This window comes from Pseudophryne corroboree, chromosome 5 (genome assembly GCF_028390025.1).
Source record: "Pseudophryne corroboree isolate aPseCor3 chromosome 5, aPseCor3.hap2, whole genome shotgun sequence".
Classification (NCBI taxonomy): domain Eukaryota; kingdom Metazoa; phylum Chordata; class Amphibia; order Anura; family Myobatrachidae; genus Pseudophryne; species Pseudophryne corroboree.
Genome location: NC_086448.1, coordinates 258,064,985 through 258,085,621, shown reverse-complemented (window position 1 = coordinate 258,085,621; position 20,637 = coordinate 258,064,985). Strand labels below are relative to the sequence as shown.

Genomic DNA, 20,637 nt, shown 5'->3' with positions numbered 1-20,637 from the left:
AAATTCAAGGTGGCCCTTTCACACCGCAGCTAGAACCGTTTTGGAAGGCTTAAAAATCGTCTATTTACCGGGTTAAAGCTGCGGTGTGAAAGGGGTATAACTGACCAGGTGACCTCATCTGGTGGGTCCCTAACACTAAGGTTCAAGTCCATGGCATTGGACTCCCCAAGTAAGCACGGGCCAAATGACCCAAGGCATCAAAATAAGAAACAGGAGCTATGTGTAAGGTGTTACCTAATATACTATATACTGTATATACTGTATATATATACACTGTATAAATATATATATATATATATATATATATATATAAAATCATTTAGGAGATCTTTTTTTATTTAATCAGTGGTTGCTGGCTGTCAGTCTGCCTGTCAGCCCTCCAGGAACTAGCGGCGGTATAGCCGGTACATTGCATTGCACTGATGCCCACTACTATTAAGGGACCCTCAGCCGGTGGGTATATAATAAGTCAAAATGACTCATCGTTAGTAAGCCACTGTACCACAGCTCTACGACGAAGAAGACTTGGTCCAGCCGGAGGAGGTGGCGTGATGGTAGGGAGGCCTCTGCTCATCTCTCCATGGCTCCTCTTCTTTGCCTCCTGTGTGTCACTTAGGTTAGAGGAGAGGAGTTACCACACAATGAGGCAAAAAGGTTTTTTTCACAGTAAGGACAATACGTGTTTGGAATCCCCTGTCTGAGAGAGTAGTAACAGCGGACTCAGTTAACACCTTTAAGAATGGGTTAGATAAATTCCTATGGATAAAGATATTCAGGGATATGGTGCTAAACAAGCATTATAGTGTGTATAACTAGTCCTAAAATAAAAATAACTAGTCCTAAAATAAAACTGCATAGGAGACCACAAACAGGTTGAACACGATGGACAAATTGTCTTTTTTCAACCTTAGATACTATGTTACTATGTAGATACTATGTTACTTTGTGTGGCTGGGCTTGGCAGCTGCCGAGGGGGAGGCAGAGCTGCCTGGGTAAAGTCACTATCTCTTCCTGCCTACCCTGCAGTTCCTGTTTCCAGGGCCTTTCTCCCAGACTGAGCCATTCATGATGCTGAACTGTGGACCAATCCCCCCAGCCATCAGTAAGTAAACGTATCTCTGACTGAAGCCACCTTACAGCTGTCATATACTGCCTCTCACTGTCATCCCTGCCTCTCACTGTAACCCCTGACTTTCACTGTCATCCACTATGTCACCCACTGCCTCCCCCTGGCATCAAACACTTCCTCCTCCTGTCAACCATTCCCTGGCATCACCCACTATCTCCCCCTCTCACCCATTCCCTCGCATCACCCACTGCTCTCACTGTCACCCTATCCTGACACCCACTGTCTCTCCATCCCACTATAGCTCCCTGTCACCCTATACCTTTACCCTGTATCACTATCTCCCCATCGCCCCTATGTGACATGCTCCAAAAAGGTGACTACTCTCTCAGGTAATGCTATAACTGCCACTGGTGGGAAGGATAGGGGTCCAGACTAAAGGTGCCCATACACCTAAAGATTTTTCTTCCAATCTGGCTGGTTGGAACAAAAATCTGGTAATGGATGGGAGCAAATGACATGGATGGGCGCAAATGACAGTTGACCATTTCAAATGGTCAACTGTCATTTGCTCCCATCCATTACCAGATTTTCATTCCAACCAGCCAGATTGGAAGATAAATCTTTAGGTGTATGGGCACCTTAACAGTAACTGTAATGTAGCTGTTACTTGGTAGACATGTTTCTTGGATACTCCTTTCATTAGAACAGATCTACAAAGACAATGTTAAGATCAGGAATATCCAGGACGCATTTTTCATAAATACTTTGTGATTCTGGATGGCCACCTAACAGTTTACATAGCAAGTGACCCAAAAGTAATCACTCCTATTGCTTATTAAATCCCATGCAATGAAATTGCTCACAAACCGCTATTTGGAAACTTTTTTTCTCCGCCAGTGAAGTACAGTACATACCAGCATGTTTGTGTCATCCATGATGACATGCAATGTGTGTAGTTGCCATTGGTTGGACACACATCAAAAGTTATCATGCACTTAGCACTGTCATGACCCTTTATAAATATACAGTACCCCTTTGATATGGCTGTTGCGGCTACAATATAACATGTTGTGAATACTTAAGACATTTTAAAAAACATTTATAACTGTTAAAACAGTAGTCTAAAATTTGTTTTCATGGTTACCTTTGCTACTATTAGTGTGAAATATAAAAAAAAATGACTGCAGTAATCATGTTTAAATCATTCCTTAGGAAATATTCCAGTAAATTGTGGGCCTAGCAAAATGAGTCAACTTTAAGTAAAGAAAATATTTAGATTTCTGGTGCTTTTAAATTGTCCCCTTCTTCAAATGGACATAGCAACGATAAGCCTAAAAAGTTTTAGCTGGAAAATGGCTTACTAACAGTCCACGTTTTAAGGATATCCATGCTTGAGCACAGATGGTTAAATCAAAATAACAGGCACTAATTAAATCACCTTTGCTCAATTATGGCTATCCTTAAAATCTGGAATGTTAGTGTGCCTTGAGGATCGAGGTTAGGAAACACTGGCTTATTCACTTCTCAGCATTCAAGAAGTGCCACATATTACCTCCATCCATCTCCATTCATATATATGGGGACAGAAACAATGCTGATTTATCAAGCACCAAAAAGATTAACTTGCCACTTGTCCTTAAAATTTAACACCATATGCGACCTTAACACTGTTAAATGTATTAGAATAGTAAATAAAATCCTAAATTTTTAGCAACTCAGTCAACACATCTATACATTATTTTGTTGCCACTTTAAAAAAAAATATTCCAGAATTCTTTATCCCTATCCTATTACCAAGCTTAAATCAAAATGCTAGTTTTCGTCAGAATTAAAACTCAACATGCTTCTAGTTTAAGAGGATTGATGGGAAAATACATACAACGCGCAAATGATTTACATACAGTAGGTTGAGATAAAAGTGAATCAAAGTGTATTGGGAAAGCTTAGTTATAAATAGGTTTATCAGTTATCTGCTGCAGGCAATGTGCATAGTACATGCCGCCAATATCTCTGATAGGGGAGATATTTTCTATGTTCATTTCCAGGTGACAGCTGTTGTGCTTTCTGCACTGTCTGTTGGAGATAAATGAAATAGCCATCTTACACTTTTGAGATATTCACATTATGGGATGGGATACTAGACTCGAGCCATGTGTAAGTTCTGCAAAAGATAAAATGGTACAAAAACCACAGGATGCTCTGCAAAACATTACAACTGATCAGGGGACTTTTGTACTTTATAGCAATTCTTTCCTTCAAGTTTTCAATCACCGTGGTAATATTTCTGTGTATTACTTGAGTTAAGCTGGGTACACACTAGGTGAATGTGTACCCAGCCAATATGTTGGCATGTGGTATGGTGGGTCGACATATCGGATCCTGGGCACACACCAGAATGATGTATGAAGGACAGAGCGACATATCGTTCCATCCTTCCTTTACATAGAACTAGGTCACTAGCATCATCGTCCGGTTGACTGTGCAGCAGTGTCAACCGGGCGTTGTTGCTAGTGACCGGGGGAACCGCATATTGGACATACACACTAAGCGATAGGCATGATATGTCTTTCTGATTCGACCGGAAACAGCATATAGGGCCAATGTCGCTCCAGTGTGAACCCGGATTTAGGGTGAATATATATAGTGATACTTTTGTGTTGTGTGTTGACTGTTTTGTTACATACTCATTCATTTGAAAGTATTCAGTAATACTCTGCTGCAGTTTGAACAATATAACTTTATAGGAAACAAAAGGAGACCTGGTGATGTGTTACAGTATGTGACTCAGTTCTAAATGGACATAAATGAATAAGAAGAATTAATGTTAATCTGGATACAACTGGGAAATTCATGTGGTATAATTCTGAAGAAGAAATACTAATGCAATGTTTTGTTCCTTGGAGGAAAATGAAAACTTCTACAAAATATAATCAAGAGACTCAGATTCCCATTAAAATGAAATATTCATAAATACTAATGATTTAGCAGAAATAATTTTTAAAGATTTTATGCAACTTTGGTTCAGAGCACTTAGCAGCAAATGACTGTATTCATCCACACAAACTAGGATGCAGTTGGCAGAATGGAATATATAACAGAATAATGATGGATGGGAACACTGAAAAGGATGATGCAAAATCTATTTGAACAACTATTTTCTCTGTGGAACTACAGTAATAACTATTGTGCACATGACATAAAACTTGTTTGGGGCACTGCACCCAATATAAACATTAACTGATTGCCCATCAAAGAGATTTCAAAGTAATTACATTTATATAGTGCAGTATACCACAAAAAAATGAAATTATTTTTGGGGAGGAGACAAGAACTGTAAAACTCATAATGGGCCTCAATAAGGGGGAAGAAGTTTCAAATCTTGAAGAGAGATAAAGTGGAGAGAAATAAAGTACCAGCCAATCAGCTCAAATCATTTTATAAACACAGCCTGTAAAATGACAGTTGGAAGGTGTTTGGTTGGTACTTTATCTCTCTCCACTTTATCTCTCTGTAAGGTTTGATACATCTCCCCCTTAGAGTTACGTACTGTGGGCCTAATTCAGACCTGATCGCTAGGCTGCGTTTTCGTACAGCGGGCGATCAGGTCTAAACTGCGCATGCGTATGCACCACAAAGCGCAGGTGCATCGCACAGGTACAAAATGGATCGCCGCTCAGCAATGGGTTTGTGCAAAGGATCCATTAGCACGGGTGTTCGCAAGGAGATTGAGAGGGAGAAGGAGTTTGTGGGGGGCAACTGACCGTTTTCTGGGAGTGTTTGGAAAAACGCAGGCGTGTCCAAGCGTTTGCATGGCGGGTGTCTGACGTCAATTCCGGCTCTGAACAGGCTGAAGAGATCGCAGCGGCTGAGTAAGTCCTGGGCTGCGCAGAGACCGCACAAAATCTGTTTGTACAGCTCTGTTACACATGCGTTCGCACACTTGCACAGCTAAAATACACTGCACCTGTAGGCGGCGACTATCTGTTCGCAGCAGTGCAAAAATCGCTTGCTAGCGATCAGGTCTGAATTAGACCCTATGGCCCCAATTTAGCACAGTTTCCCGGTGTTCGGGAAACTGCGCACGTGCGGAACCCATTCTGCTCAAGTGCAGAATGGTCCTGTGATCGCATTGCAGGGATGTGAAAGCCTCTGCTTGATTGACAGGCAAAGGCATTCAGAGGGAGGGAAGGGGACGGCCAGCGTTGCCAAAAATGAAGGGGTGTCGCCCCATTTTCCGGGAGTGGCAAGGTTAAGGACTGCTTCGTGGATGCAGTTTCCTTGAACTTAGGCTTACTCAGCCTGCCGTCGAAGATGAAAAATGCGACCAATGATCACGATGTTCATCCCATATGCGATCGCATTGCAAATGCAGGAAGGAAGAGCACCTCTCCCTGCATTTGCATTACTAAGAATTGCAATTGCAAAGCTGCTGCCAACAGTGTTGCAGTTGCAATCCTTAGTGAATTAGGCCCTATATACTGTATATTTTTTATGTATATGTTGACTTGACCATATCGCAAATTAGTCTATTTATAAAAAGTATTTGCGCCAGACTTTTTTGCTAAAATCACATTGCAGTATAAAGCACTGTATCATATACATCAGAGTGGATATTTTATTGATATTTATTAAGTGCTAATTTGCATTTTCATATAAAATATAATTAATAATTAAAGCAATGACTTGAGATCTTAATTTTATAACACTTATTACAGGGCTAATAGCAATAATAAAAAGTATACAACACAAAATTAAATTTATATTTCATTTCAGGAGTCTCTTTGAGTGCTACTGGTTTTAATAAGGACATTCTGCTGTTATAGAATATTTTGCTTGTATATACTGTACATACACAACAATATAAATTTGAAATATTATGTATAAGAGTTTATAACTAGAAATACTGGCTAAAAGGGCATTGGTATCAAAAATATTGTTGGTTTTTACAGATGAACTACTTAGTGGTAAATCATAACCTTTTTATAATCTGCACTTTCTGCATGTTTTGACCATGCCCCTGTGGCAACAGTTGTATCTAGACATTTTGGTGCCCTGTGCCAGAAAGGAAATGGGTGCCTTCCACCCTTTGCATATTTTAAATAGGGACAGTGCACCAAAAATAGAGGGGTGTGGCTTTGCAGGGAAGGGGCGCAGCCACAGAATAGTACCGTTTCACATTACACTGCACAGCAGTGTCCATTATTCACATTACATTACACAGTAGTGTCTATTATTTACATTACACCCCATAGTAGTGTCCATTATTCACATTACACCACACAGTAGTGTCCATTTTTCACATTACATTACACAGTAGTGTTCATTATTTACATTACACCCCATAGTGGTGTCCATTATTCACATTACACCACACAGTAGTGTCCATTATTCACATTATACCACATAGTAGTGTCCATTATTTACATTACACCCCACAGTAGTGTCCATTATTCACATTACATTACACAGTAGTGTTCATTATTTACATTACACCCCATAGTAGTGTCCATTATTCACATTACACCACACAGTAGTGTCCAGTATTCACATTACAGCACACAGTAGTGTCCATTATTTACATTACACCCCATAGTAGTGTCCATTATTCACATTACACCACATAGTAGTGACCATTATTCACATTACACCACACAGTAGTGTCCATTATTCACATTACACCACACAGTAGTGTCCATTATTCACATTACACCACACAGTAGTGTCCATTATTCACATTACACCACACAGTAGTGTCCATTATTCACATTATACCACATAGTAGCTCCCCTTATACACAATATGCCACACAGTAGTGTCTAATATTCGCATTACACTGTACAGTTATGTCCATTATTCACTCTACACTGCACAGTCCATTATTCATATTACACCACTCAGTAGTGTCCGTTATTCACATTACACCAAACCACACAGTAGTACCCTTTACACACAATATGTTATACAGTAATGTCCAGGTGGCCTAATTCAGACTGGTTCGCTCGCTAGGGTATTTTTGCAAGTGTGTGAACGCATGTGTAGCAGAGCTTTACAAACAGATTTTGTGCAGTTCCTGAGCAACCCAGGACTTACTCAGCCGCTGCGAACACTTTAGCCTGTCCAGGACCGGAAATTATGTCAGGAACCCTCCCTGCAAACGCATGGACACGTCTGCATTTTTCCAACCACTCCCAGAAAACAGTCAGTTGACACCCACAAATGGCTTCTTCCTGTCAATCTCCTTGCGAATGCCTGTGCGAATGGATTCTTCGCACAAACCCATCGCTGGGTGGCGATCCGCTTTGTACCCGTGCAATGCACCTGCGCATTGCGGTGCATACACATGTGCAGTTTAGATCTGATCACCCACTGTATGAAAACACAGCCTAGCAATCATGTCTGAATTAGGCCCATTATTCACATTACACCACACAATAGTTGGGATAGTTCGGAGTTGACTGTAAATGTACTAAATTTAGCACATCTACGATCATTCACACTGACATGTGGGGGGGGTGCCCAGAATAGGGCTAGTTCACCCAACATGTCAGGCCCCCCCCCCCCCCGCACAGGTACACAAGCATCCCACGGTGGCGATGCATCATCTGTACCTGGTGAGTAGCTCCCTGTCAGCACAGCTCCTGGCATGGAGGTACCAGTCACGTTCCGTGTTGCAGCAGCTGCATGTGATGTCACGCAACCACCGTGGCTCGCCCCCACCCCCTGTCCGTACACGCCTCCATTGTTTGGACCACACCGCGGCAATGGCGTTCTAATGCTGCTGTCACACCCCCTCCCACCACGCGACCACCTCGGCCTGCCAATCAGGCAGAGGTGATCACAGCCAGTGAGATGCTGATAGCATCTCACTGGGCTCCCAGGGTGTGCACACGTGGGCTCCCGGGGTGTGCACTCCACAAAGTAATTCAGACTGTGATCGCTGCCGCAATTCAGTCTGAATTACCCCCAGTGTCTGTTATTTACATTACACCACTCAGTAGTGTCTGGTATTCACATTACACCACACCACACAGTAGTACCCTTTACACATGATATGCCACACAGTGGTGTCCATTATTCACATTACACCACTCAGTAGTATTCATTATTTATATTTCACTACACAGTAGTGTCTATTTTTAACATTATACCACACAGTTGTGCCCATTATTCACTTTACACCACATGTTAGAGCCCCTTATGCCCCCCCAAGCACCTGCCTTGCCTCCCGAGACCCCGCTACTTCCCTGAGTCCTCCCTTGTCCCCTTTGGTTTTGCATCTGCTGAAACCCTGCCCAGTCCTGGCTGGCTGCCAATCATCCTCATGTCAGATGAGTCAGAGAGCACCCACTGTACGGAGCCAACTCCTCTTGTAACTGGAGCAAAATGCAGCTGCCTCATCATTCTTAAATACTGCGCAGGGCAACCATCTAGCTTGGACACTTAGGAAGTGGACTCCCCTCACACTGACCACACCACAGCGCTGCAGCACTAATAGAAGCTGGCTTGTCAGTGTTGTAACCAATAACAAGGAAAAAATAAAATAGGTATGATGATAAGACACGGGGGGAATGGCACTGGTGAGGAGCAGTGGGATGATGCTGGAGAGATGCAGTTCGTATGACGGTGAGAAGCAGGGGAATGGCGCTGGTGAGGAGCAGTGGTATGGTACTAAAGAGACGGAGTGGGTATGATGGTAAGAAACAGGGGGAATGGTGCTGGTGAGGAGCAGTGGAATGATGCTGGAGAAACACAGGGGTTATGACAGTGGTGAGACACAGAGTGAATGTCGCTGGCGGGAAGCAGGGCAGATGGTACTTGAAAGACGCAGGGGTATGAACGTGGTGAGACACAGGGGGAATGGTGCTGGTGAAGAGCTGGAGGGATGGTGCTGGAGAGATGCAGGGGGAATGATGATGGTAAAATGTGGGAGGAATGATGCTGGTAGGAGGAGTAGGAGAGATGATGTTGGTGAGACTTGGGGAATGATGTTGGTGAGACTCAGGGGGAATGATGTTGGTAAAATGCAGGAGGAATGACACTGGTGAGGAGTAGGAGAGATGATGTTGGTGAGACTCAGGGGGAATGATATTGGTAAGATGCAAGGATTGTGGCACTGGTGAGGAGCAGGGAGGATGGTGCTGGAGAGACACAGGGGGAATGACATTGGTAAAATGCAGGGGGAATGATGCTGGTGAGGAGCAGGGGGATGGTGCAGGAGAGACTCAGGGGAAATAATGTTGGTATAATGTAGGGCAGTGGTGCTGTTGAGGAGCAGGGATATGGTTCTGGAGAGATGCAGGGGAAATTATGTTGGTAAGATGTGATAGGAATTCAAAAGAAATTACATTTTGTTTTATTGATTTTTTTTTTGCATAGCGTATGCAAAAGAGTGGGGGTAGGGGGACCAAATCGTATTGTTACACCAGGGCCCACCACTTGCTAGTTCCGCCACTGCTTGGGACATTAATGGCATTGTTATTATTATTATTATTATTATTATTATTATGTTCTGAATGTCATTTAAATGGATGCCAAGGCTCCTCCTTATTCTCATCATCGTCATTCTTCCTTCTCATTATTCCTCATCATCATCATCATCATCATTCCTTTTCCTTGCTCCCCTCCTCCACATCATTCCTCTTCTTCATTTCTCCTCATCATTATTCTTCCTCATCCTTATTCCTCCACCTCCTCATTTCCCCCTCATTATCATCATCATCATCATCATCATCATCATTATTCCTCCTCCTCATTATCATCATCATTTCTCCTCTTCATTTCCACCTCATCATCATCCTTTCTCCTCCTCCTCAAAATCAATCCAGGAGTCAAGATTTATTTAAGGCAAGCTGCTATGCTGCTTACCTTTTTGTTATGCTCACTACGGCTCCTGATTTCACAACTTCACAATGCCCAGTGGCAGTCACCAGGCTACCTTCAGACACTATGGGAGCCGGGTGCCAGGGAGGCGGAGCTCACTCAGCTCAGCCACCCAGAGTCAGGACGGTGCACTGCTAAGAGAAGAAGCTGGGTAACCACTGCTCAGATGTAGATTAGTAATATGCATTGAAGCAGGCACTCAACAGATTGTGGTGGTGGCAGCAGATTTATGCCCACAGGGCAACTTTGCTCTAGTAACCTGCCTGCCTGTGACACACTCAAGCAGGACACTCTGGGCATTGCTGCACTTACTGAAGCTCACAGCCATACCCCTTCTAGGTGACATCATGATGTCCTGTGCTCAGGGGGTGAGGCCAGCAAAGGGCACACTGCTGCCCTGTTATGCCATTGTGTTAAGGAGCATATTCATTTAGCCACTGACTCAGTTAATGCTGGTTACCTTGGTTATAAATTCCACTGGCAGTGACTGTTTGTTCTTAAATTATACCCCTTTTTCACCAACCAGCATATAACACGGGTTATTGCACATGAACGCGCATAACCCATGTTGCTGGTTGGTGTAAAAGGGTAGAGTTGAAATAATCCGGGTCAAGTGACCTGGTATTCCAACTCAGGTAGCTTGCAGGGTGAACACGGGTTCAACCCGGCAAGCTGTGCTGTGTAAACGGAAGCCTGGTCGATGCGACCCGGCTCCTGTTCACAGTGTATGGAAGGACGGCACTGGGGTTGGTGACACCTAAAATGCAGGTCGCAGCCAGGTAGCACCCATGTCAGGCTCCCAACTGCGACCCACATTTTAGGTGTAAAAGGGGTATTAGAAATGGGGTCTCAAAGCAAGTTAACAGGGCTTTTAGTTCACAGACCCTGAGTAGTTGCAACATATAAAAACAATCTCTATTTTAAGCTAAAAATGTCGGGACTTGGTTCAGAACCTCTGATATACCCCCTAATAATTAATAAGGCATCCATTAATTTAATACAATTAAACTTGATAATGCACCTTAAGTTAACTTATCATCTAAAAATAAAGACACTAGCATCACTGCATTGGATTAAAGGTCACATCTTTTATTAATTGGATGACCAGATTTTAGTTTGTAAAGGATGGCAATGAAGGGGATTAACTCCTCCTTCTATATAGGCATGACCTGAGCTGTGAAGGATACACCACCCTTTACTATGGCACAGTACGGACACTACTGCAAAAAAAATCCACTGTTCCACCACAGGCATAGGACATTCCCGTCATCCTTTAAAAGTGTAAATGCCACACAATAACCACATATGCAACATGTGGCCACTGGCTAGTAGCACTTTCCCACCTTCTTAGCTGTGCCTAATTTTTTTTTAAATATTTAGTAAGACAAATGGACAAATAATAGCACAGGCTTTGGGTGGATGGACAGGACTTTCAAAGTGAAGAGACTGAACCAGATAAAATATTTGCCTTAAAAAGCTCCATTAAGGTACATGTCCCAAAATAACCTAATAGGTTGACACTTAACCAATCAATAAATAACACAACAGGTTCCTAACAACTAACCAAACACAAAAAAATTAGGACTCTTATATAGGCTCATGCTTATTCAGCCCTCAGCTAATCTAAGGCCGGTATTCAATTACAAGAAAAAAGAACCAAAACGTGCGCTATTTTTTTGGGGTTGACAGCTTCCCCATTTTTCCACAGTGTGCGGCATCAGGAAGTTCACCGAGGTTGTAAGTCACGGGCGCCTCTCTTTCTCTTCCGGTATTCAATTAGCCCTGTTAATTTTTCTCCTGATGGTCATAATCGGGCTATTCAATTAAAGCCTGTTATTTTCAGGAGAAAAAAAATTCTGCTATTGTGCGATATCACATGGTATCTGAGATAAGTATTCGTAGCCATGTGTTATCACAGCTGTAAATGCTGCTTATCGTGGATTATTCTCAGAGTGCCTGAGCAGAAATTAAATACGTAACAAATCAAAGCAACAACAAAAAAATAATTGCAAAAAACACCCACAAAATCATATTTCATGTATTTGCAATAACCTCAGGTACTTGCAATTGATACTGATACTGACCCCATGATGGTCTGGATCGGTTCGCAATGACACAAATGCCTCCTTACTGCATCCAACATACATTAGACTGCTCCTTTCCTACCACATCCACATCTCTTGCAGCAAGAAGGTTGCTAGCGTGCAGCTTTTTTTGTAGGCATGTACACATTTGTGGATTTCACACTGTGCAAACTGATGTACATCCCCAAAATGAGTATAGAGCTAGCTTAAACAATGTTCCCACTAAATTAGACAATATAAAACACTTCTATAGCAAACTAATGTATAAACTGTATATAAAGGATGCATTGTAAATTTCTGCCTACACTTAGCATTACTTTTAGTTTGTTGTTACTGTATATCATGTATTTTAGGTTTAGCTTCAGAAAGATTAATTTCCTATAAAAGGACAATGTATTTTCATGATTTAATAACCTCTTTATTTCGATTTAAGCATAGTTTTCTTCTGCAGAGCTACCATTTCAAAGTATCATGTATAGATATTGTAGTAGTAATAATCATCATCATCATCATCACTATTTATTTATTTATTTATTGCACTGACCTGGAAGAGAATAAACTTTTAATTTCACACCTACCTGGTACACCTGGTGGTGTTTTCAAATATTTTCCATTGAAATGCTGAATGACCACTTCACATTTTTCAGTAGACTCCATTCTGTAATAAAAATGAAACCGTGTTATTGTCTTAAAATACATGTTATATGTGGTATAATTTGCCAGTGCTATATCCAATGACATTCTAATTAAAATCATAAAAAGGTAGCTTCATTCTGTAGTCTAATTGGTACATACTCTCATAATAAATGTGAAGATCTGAATAAAGGTGTACCATTGTAATTGCTGTTTATGTAACACTATAGATAATGATATACATGATATATAAATTATGTACAGTATATGCAACATACTAATTGCACTAATTCCAATTTTGTAAAGCGCTATATAATACATATAATAATAATCCTGTCCATTCTATAATGTCACTCCAGTGGTGCATTCACTAATGGGCAACTCTGAACTAGAGAGGAAATTAGGAAACAAGGGAAAAAAGAAATCACGGACTATAGTTTATCAGATTTAAACAGAACAGTATAAGACCGTGGTATAATAAGAATCGCAATTCTAGGGAGCAATTTGTTGCCTCAGAATAGTGTGGGAATGTCTATAATGACAGCACATCGCAGTCGCTACACTGCTCAGTGTACACCACATCCCGTACACTAAGACTCACCTCCAGTCTCCAAACATTCCCTGAAAATTCACTTCTTCAAACAAGCTTATCAAATTCTGGACCCACCTACATAACATTCAATGCCTCCCTATCTAATTACATCCCCTCTGTACAGTCAACACATAACCTCTAAAATTTTATCTTTCTTCACTTTCACACCTTCCTGACCCTTGGCCAACATTGCTGGGTGACCATATCATACGGCCCATTGAGAACCTTTGCAATCTGGTGGACCATTATGCAATATGTAGCATCTATCCTTGTGTATCAATGCCTATTTCGCTACAGATTATAAGCTTGCGAGCAGGGCCTTCCTACCTCTGGGACTATCTGTTTTTACCCAGTTTTGTTCTATTACTGTTGTTTTTTAAATTGTAAACCATAATGGATTATGCTGCGCTATATAGGAAACTGTTAATAAATAATACATAAATAATAATCCCCAGAGAGGTGCGCAGTAAAATGAGCGATGTTGGGTTACTTTAAGTATCGTAATGAACACATCACAACACACATTTAATTGAATTGCCACCTTAGTGTTTTGCTTTTTTAAATACAGCTATTCACCTTTAAAGTATCTCAGCATACTGTATAGCATGTACCTACTTGAAAGAGAAACAACAGTTATACTGTAATGGTTAGCATTACTGCCTCGCAACACTAAGGTCATGGGTTTGATTCTCACCATATCCCTAACTGCGTGGAGCTTGTATATTCACCCTGTGCTTGCATGGGTTTACTCTGGGTACTCTAGTTTCCTCCCACAATCCATATAGGTCAATTGGCTCCAAGCAAAAATTATCACTAGCGTGAATGTGTGTGCATGTACAGTACAGGTGGTAGGGAATATAGAATGTAAGCTCTACTGGGGCAGGGACTGATGTGAATGGCCAATTATTCTATGTAAAGCCCTGTGGAATATGCGTGTGCTATATAAAATAACTGATAATAAGTAACTCTTTACTGTAATTACTATTTTTTATATTTTTATATTTTTTTTTCCAGGGGATATATTTACTAAAAGTCGATTTGGATTCTATTTCAAATTGTCCACAACAGAACCAACATCCCCACAAAATCAACTACAGTGTTTCTACTCCCAATAGTTAATTTACTAAAAGTTGATTTTGAGTTCCATTTTAAAATCGCAGGGTGATGTGATTTCTATTTGAATTTCTAAATCTGGTGAATTCACACACAAATCGACTCAAAAATGACTCAAAATCGCCTCAAAAAGACTCAAAATTGACATCATTAAATAAATGCATCCCTATTGCCAACAAACACCTTCATTTCTGTGCTAAATTGCATATCAACATTTTTTTAAATCATTGCTGTGCCTTTAAATGACATGATTTATGCAGCCAGAGTGCTCCACATGCTTCTCTCACATTTTTTTCATCATATTGATGTTTCAGACAATTCCATATGATTTATATCAAATAGAAATGTTTCTGATGGTTTTATTGAAAATTGTGATTTTTGGTCGATTTTTGGCTCTGTTGAGGTTTTATTTTCAAACTGACTGTTAGTAAATATGCTTTTACTATTGCTGTCTATTTTGATCCTACTGTATTATTAACCTCAATAACATTCATTTCCACTCATTTCCAGTCTATTCTGAACACCTCACACCTCACAATATTGTTTATAGGCCAAAAGGTTGCACCGAGGTGGCTGTATGACTAAACTACTGTAAGCGATACAAGTGTGCGGCACAAACAGCTGGCCCATCTAGGAGTGGCACTGCAGTGGCTGACAGGATGGCACTTAAAAGAAATTGTCCCCAAACAGCACATCATGTAAAGAAGTAAAAGAGGTGCAATGAGGTAGCTGTATGGCTAAGCTAAGTGACACAAATGTGCGGCACAAACACCTGGCCCATCTAGGGTTGGCACTGCAGTACCACTGCACTAATGGCGGCTACCAGAAGCACGGCTAACACCAACATAGCTGTCAAGGCCTCAGGTATCCGCTTTGCAACAGGATGACTGATGTCATATTTCATCTTCCTCGCAAAAGATGGTTGGACAGTCATTTGCTTAGTTGAAGTAGTACAAGTGGTCTACCAACTTCCCCGCTGGGATTCCGATCGACTACCAGCAGCAACAACAGCAGCAGCAGCAATAGGCAGAAGTGGTTCTTAATCTTTCCCTATTTTATCCTCCAAATTTTTGTTCTCCATTATTTTTCTGGAGTTATCTAACAAAATGCAGCAAAGGAGAGCGTACCTCTACACCACACAGGGCAAACCCTGTAAAAATGATTTGGATTAAATATTAATAACCCCTTTATTTGGAGTAAATATTATACAGCACAGGACAGCACCACTGAATTTATATGGCAGCACCACTGGACTGGATTTATATGCCAGTACCACTGGATTTATATGGCAGTATCACTGGACTTATATGGCAGTATTACTCTTTTTTTACGGCAGTATCACTGGACTGGATATATACAGCAGTACCACTGGACATATACGGCAGTATCACTGGATTTATACGGCAGTATCCCTGGCGTGATACTGCCACTGGACTTATACGGTAGTATCACTGGAATTATATGGAAGTACCACTGGACATATACGGCAGTATCACTGGATTTATACGGCAGTATCACTGGACTTATACGGCAGTATCACTGGACTGGATTTATATGCCAGTATCACTGGCTTTATACAGCAGTATCATTGCATTTATATGCCAGTACCACTGGAATTATATGGCAGTATCACTGGAAATATATGACAGTACCATTGGACATATACGGCAGTATCACTGGATTTATACGGCAGTACCACTGGACATATACGGCAGTATCACTGGATTTATATGCCAGTACCACTGGAATTAGATGGCAGTATCACTGGAATTATATGGCAGTTTCACTGGAATTATATGGCAGTATCACTGGAATTATATGGCAGTACCACTGGACTTATTCGGCAGTACCACTGGACTGGATTTATACAGCAGTATCACTGGAGTTATACGCCAGTACCACTGGAATTATAAGGCAGTATCACTGGAATTATATGGCAGTATCACTGGAAATATACGGTAGTATCACTGAACTTATACGACAGTACCACTGAACTTATACAGCAGTACCACTGGACAGGATTCATACGGCAGTATCACTGTACTTTTACACAGTACCATTGAAAGTATATGGCAGTATCACTGTAATTATACAGCAGTATCACTGGATTTATATGCCAGTACCACTAGATTTATACGGCAGTATCACTGAATTTATAAGCCAGTACCACTGGACATATATATATACGATAAGTATCACTGGAATTATATGGCAGTACCACTGAACATATACGGCAGTATCACTTGATTAACATGGCAGTACCAGTGGACATATACAGCAGTATCACTGGCTGTACAGCTGGACATATACGGCAGTATCACTGGACATATACGGCAGTATCACTGGACATATACAGCAGTGCCACTGGACACATTCAGCAGCACAGGGACACCACCACTGGACTGATGCAGGACAACACAGCACCACTGCAATGGACTGGACTTATACAGCAGCACTGGACATTTGGCAGCAGAGGACACCACCACTGTGACTGGACTGATGCAGCCCAAGACACTATCACTGGACTGATGCAGGACAACACAGCACCACTGCACTGACTTATACAGTAGCACTGGACATATGGCAGCAGAGGACACCATCACTGTGACTGGACTGATGCAGCACAAGACGCCTCGACTGTACTGATGCAGGACACTGAAGGACACTGAGGACGGAGACACGTCTTCTCGCTACACTCTCCAATGCTGGTGTGAAAATGGCTGCGACATGCGGCTTCTTATATGGAATCCAAACCCTGAAGAATCCGACAGTGGGATGATAAAGTTTTGCCTCATTCTGGTTTCCCAGTCAGGCGGGAAAACCCAAGCCTCATTAGGATCTGGGCTCGGGTAGTGAAGTTCGGGGGGGTTCGGTTCTCAGGGAACCGAACCCGCTCATCTATAATTTTGAGTCAGTTTTGCCTTTAGTAAATACACATACTGAAATTAATGTGTACCAGCATTGATAATGTTGCAATTTATCTTTTAGTATGCAGAGTACTTTACTGTGTCTGTATGTTGTATAAGGACAGAAGCCGGGGAAAGGGTGATTTTTTATTTTTAATAATTATCCTTACAATAGTTATTTTGCATAAGCTTACCAGAACTATGTCCTAATAGTTGTATTTTGACTGTGTTTTTAACACATTTTACATATTTGTTAATAAACTTATACTGAATCAGATTTATATAGCTATTATTTACATAAATTGATAATATAACAAATCAACAATTTTGGGGACATTTTTGGAAAAAATATTAGCCAGTTAAGGGGTTCTGTATGACCTCCTGCTCATTGGCCAGTGCTTTGTACTTGCCCTTCAGGCAAAACTTTGCCGACTAGCCCCCATTGTCACTAGCCAAATAATTAAAGTTGCCAATTACAGTCCATCCGGAAAGTATTCACAGCGCTTCACTTTTTCCACATTTTGTTGTGTTACAGCCTTATTCCAAAATAGAATAAATTAATTTTTCCCTCAAAAATCTATGCACAATACCCCATAATGACAATATGAAAAGTTTTTTTGCAAATTTATTGAAAAGTAAAAACTAAGAAGTCAAATGTACATAAGTATTCACAGCCTTTGCCATGAAGCTCAAAATTTAGCTCAGGAGCATCTTGTTTCCACTGATCATCCTTGAGATGTTCTAGCTTAATTGGAGTCCACCTGTGGTAAATTCAGTTGACTGAACATGATTTGGAAAGGCACACACATGTCTATATAAGGTCCCACACTTGACAGTGCATGTACAAGCACAAACCAAGCATGAAGTCAAAGGAATTGTCTGTAGACCTCCTAGACAGGATTGTCCTGAGGCACAAATATGGGGAAGGGTACAGAAAAATATCTGCTGCTTTGAAGGTCCCAATGAACATAGTGGCCTCCATCATCCGTAAATGGGAGAAGGTCGGAACCACCAGGATTCTTCGTAGAGCTGGCCGGCTATCTAAACTGAGTATTCGGGGGAGAAGGACACTAGTCAGGGAGGTGACCAAGAAACTGATGGTCACTCTGTGAGAGCTACAGCATTACCTCTGTGGAGAGAGGAGAACCTTCCAGAAGGACAACCATATCTGCATGCAATCCACCAATCAGGCCTGTATAGTAGAGTGGCCAGACGGAAGCCACTCCTTAGTAAAAAGCACATGGCAACCCTCCTGGAGTTTGCCAAAATGCATATGAAGGACTCCCAGACCATGATAAACAATATTCTCTGGTCTGATGAGACAAAGATTGAACTCTTTGGCGTGAATGCCAGGCATCATGTTTGGAGGAAATCAGGCACCGCTCATCACCAGGCCAATACCATCCCTAGAGTGAAGCAAGGTGGTGGCTGCATCATGCTGTGGGGATGTTTTTCAGCTGCAGGAACTGGTAGACTAGTCAGGATAGAGGGAAAGATGAATGCAGCAATGTACAGTACAGAGACATCCTGGATGAAAACCTGCTCCAGAGCACTCTTGACCTCAGACTGGGGCAACAGTTCATCTTTCGCAGGACAATGACCCTAAGCACACAGCCAAGATACAAAAGGAGTGTATTCAGGACAACTCTGTGAATGTCCTTGAGTGGCCCAGCCAGAGCCCAGACTTGAATTCGATTGAACATATCTGGAGAGAACTAAAAATGGCTGTTCACCGACGCTTCCCATCCAACCTGATGGAGCTTGAGAGGTGCTGCAAAGAGGAATGGTCAAACTGCCGAAAGATAGGTGTGCCAAGCTTGTACTATCATATTCAAAAATACTTGAGGCTTTACATGCTGCCAAAGGTGCATGAACAATGTATTGAGCAAAGGCTGTGAATACTTATGTACATGTGATTTCTTAGTTTTTAGATTTTCAATAAATTTGCAAAAATCTCAACAAAACTTTTTTCACGTTGTCATTATGGGGTATTGTGTGTAGAATCTTAAGGGAAAAAATGAATTTATTCCATTTTGGAATAAGGCTGTAACATAACAAAATGTGGAAAAAGTGAAGCGCTGTTAATACTTTCTGGATGCACCATATTTATTATTACTACAATATTTAACTCTCTATCATTCTGCTTCCATACTACTGAAATGTGCTTTTAAATTTAGGCATGGACAAATTAAGAGAGGAGAGGCCCCATACTCCCTGGCAGCTTCTGCAGCTCTGGCAGGTCTCCGGGAAAATGGTGCCTGCGCCTTGTTCCCGGGGACAAGCTGCTGCACATGCACAAATCACCAGAATATTAGCCACTGTGCCATTTTTCCAGTGATTTATGTCTGCAGGGTTGGATGACATGTAACTCCGGAGGGGTAAGTGTAATTATATGGGTGCAGGGTGTGTGGTGTGGGTCCCCTTTAACCCAGGGGCACGTGTGCATCCATTATAGATACTCTGCACCTCCCTTCCCTTCTTATTATTGATCTGCAACTGGATTCTAGGCCTTATTCATGTTGGCAAGTAAAGCATAAAAAAAAAGATAAGTAACTTGTGTCTGGAACAAACCATGTTGCCATGCAAGGGGAACAAATGTTAGCTTTATTTTTACACTGTAATTTAGATTTTAGTTTGAACACACCCCACCCAAATCTTACTCTCTCTGCACATGTTACATCTGCCCCACCTGCAGTACAACATGGTTTTGCCCAATTGCTTGCTTTTTTGTTTTACTTGCAAACATGAGTTAGGCCCTTTGTCGGTACTTGCCTACTTTTCTGGAATTTGTGGGAGACACCTGAATTTGCAGGCAGTCCCCTGCACCCTAAGAAGAGTAGGCTGTCCTGCCACATCCTGCCCACTTGCCAAGGAAGAGGACACTACTGTGAGGATAGTGGTGCAATTCTCTAGTCATTCATAAGGGGGTGGGGTCAATACGACACCATTTTATGCAAACTATGTCATATATACCCCAGCTCCTCACAAAAGAACCATGAATCACTGCATTCCCTGCAGGGGGCAAGGCTTAATGATGCACAGAGCTGGCCCCAACTCCACCTCAAATCAGTGGCATGTCTCCTCTTTGCATCTCCTGTGGGAGAGAGCTGATCAGTAGGTAAGTATGATTCTGTCTCTTCTGTGAATGTTTGATGCAAATGCTTGGGCTAGTGTTGGCCTTCTACAATCTAGGGGTTGATTGGATATAATGGATAGCCTTGAGAGTCGATGAATTTATTACAAATGGCTCCAATGGCATTATTGCATCTGAGACCAACGACAATTGGGTTACATGGTGACTGCCCATTTCCTGTCTCTGGTTATACTTTTGAATTAAATGCAATAGTCAATATCTCTATA

At 41.6% G+C, this 20,637-nt stretch overlaps 1 protein-coding gene across 3 annotated transcripts in view; it reads right to left on the bottom strand.

Annotated features, from left to right (window-relative positions):
* Nucleotides 1–20,637, bottom strand: part of RBMS3 (RNA binding motif single stranded interacting protein 3) — a 932,710-nt gene that overhangs the window by 176,315 nt on the left and 735,758 nt on the right. For all 3 annotated transcript variants that reach the window (XM_063922277.1, XM_063922278.1, XM_063922276.1), the window contains exon 6: nucleotides 12,612–12,691. In XM_063922277.1, the coding sequence (XP_063778347.1) occupies nucleotides 12,612–12,691 (80 nt within the window). The remainder of the gene's footprint in view (nucleotides 1–12,611; nucleotides 12,692–20,637) is intronic.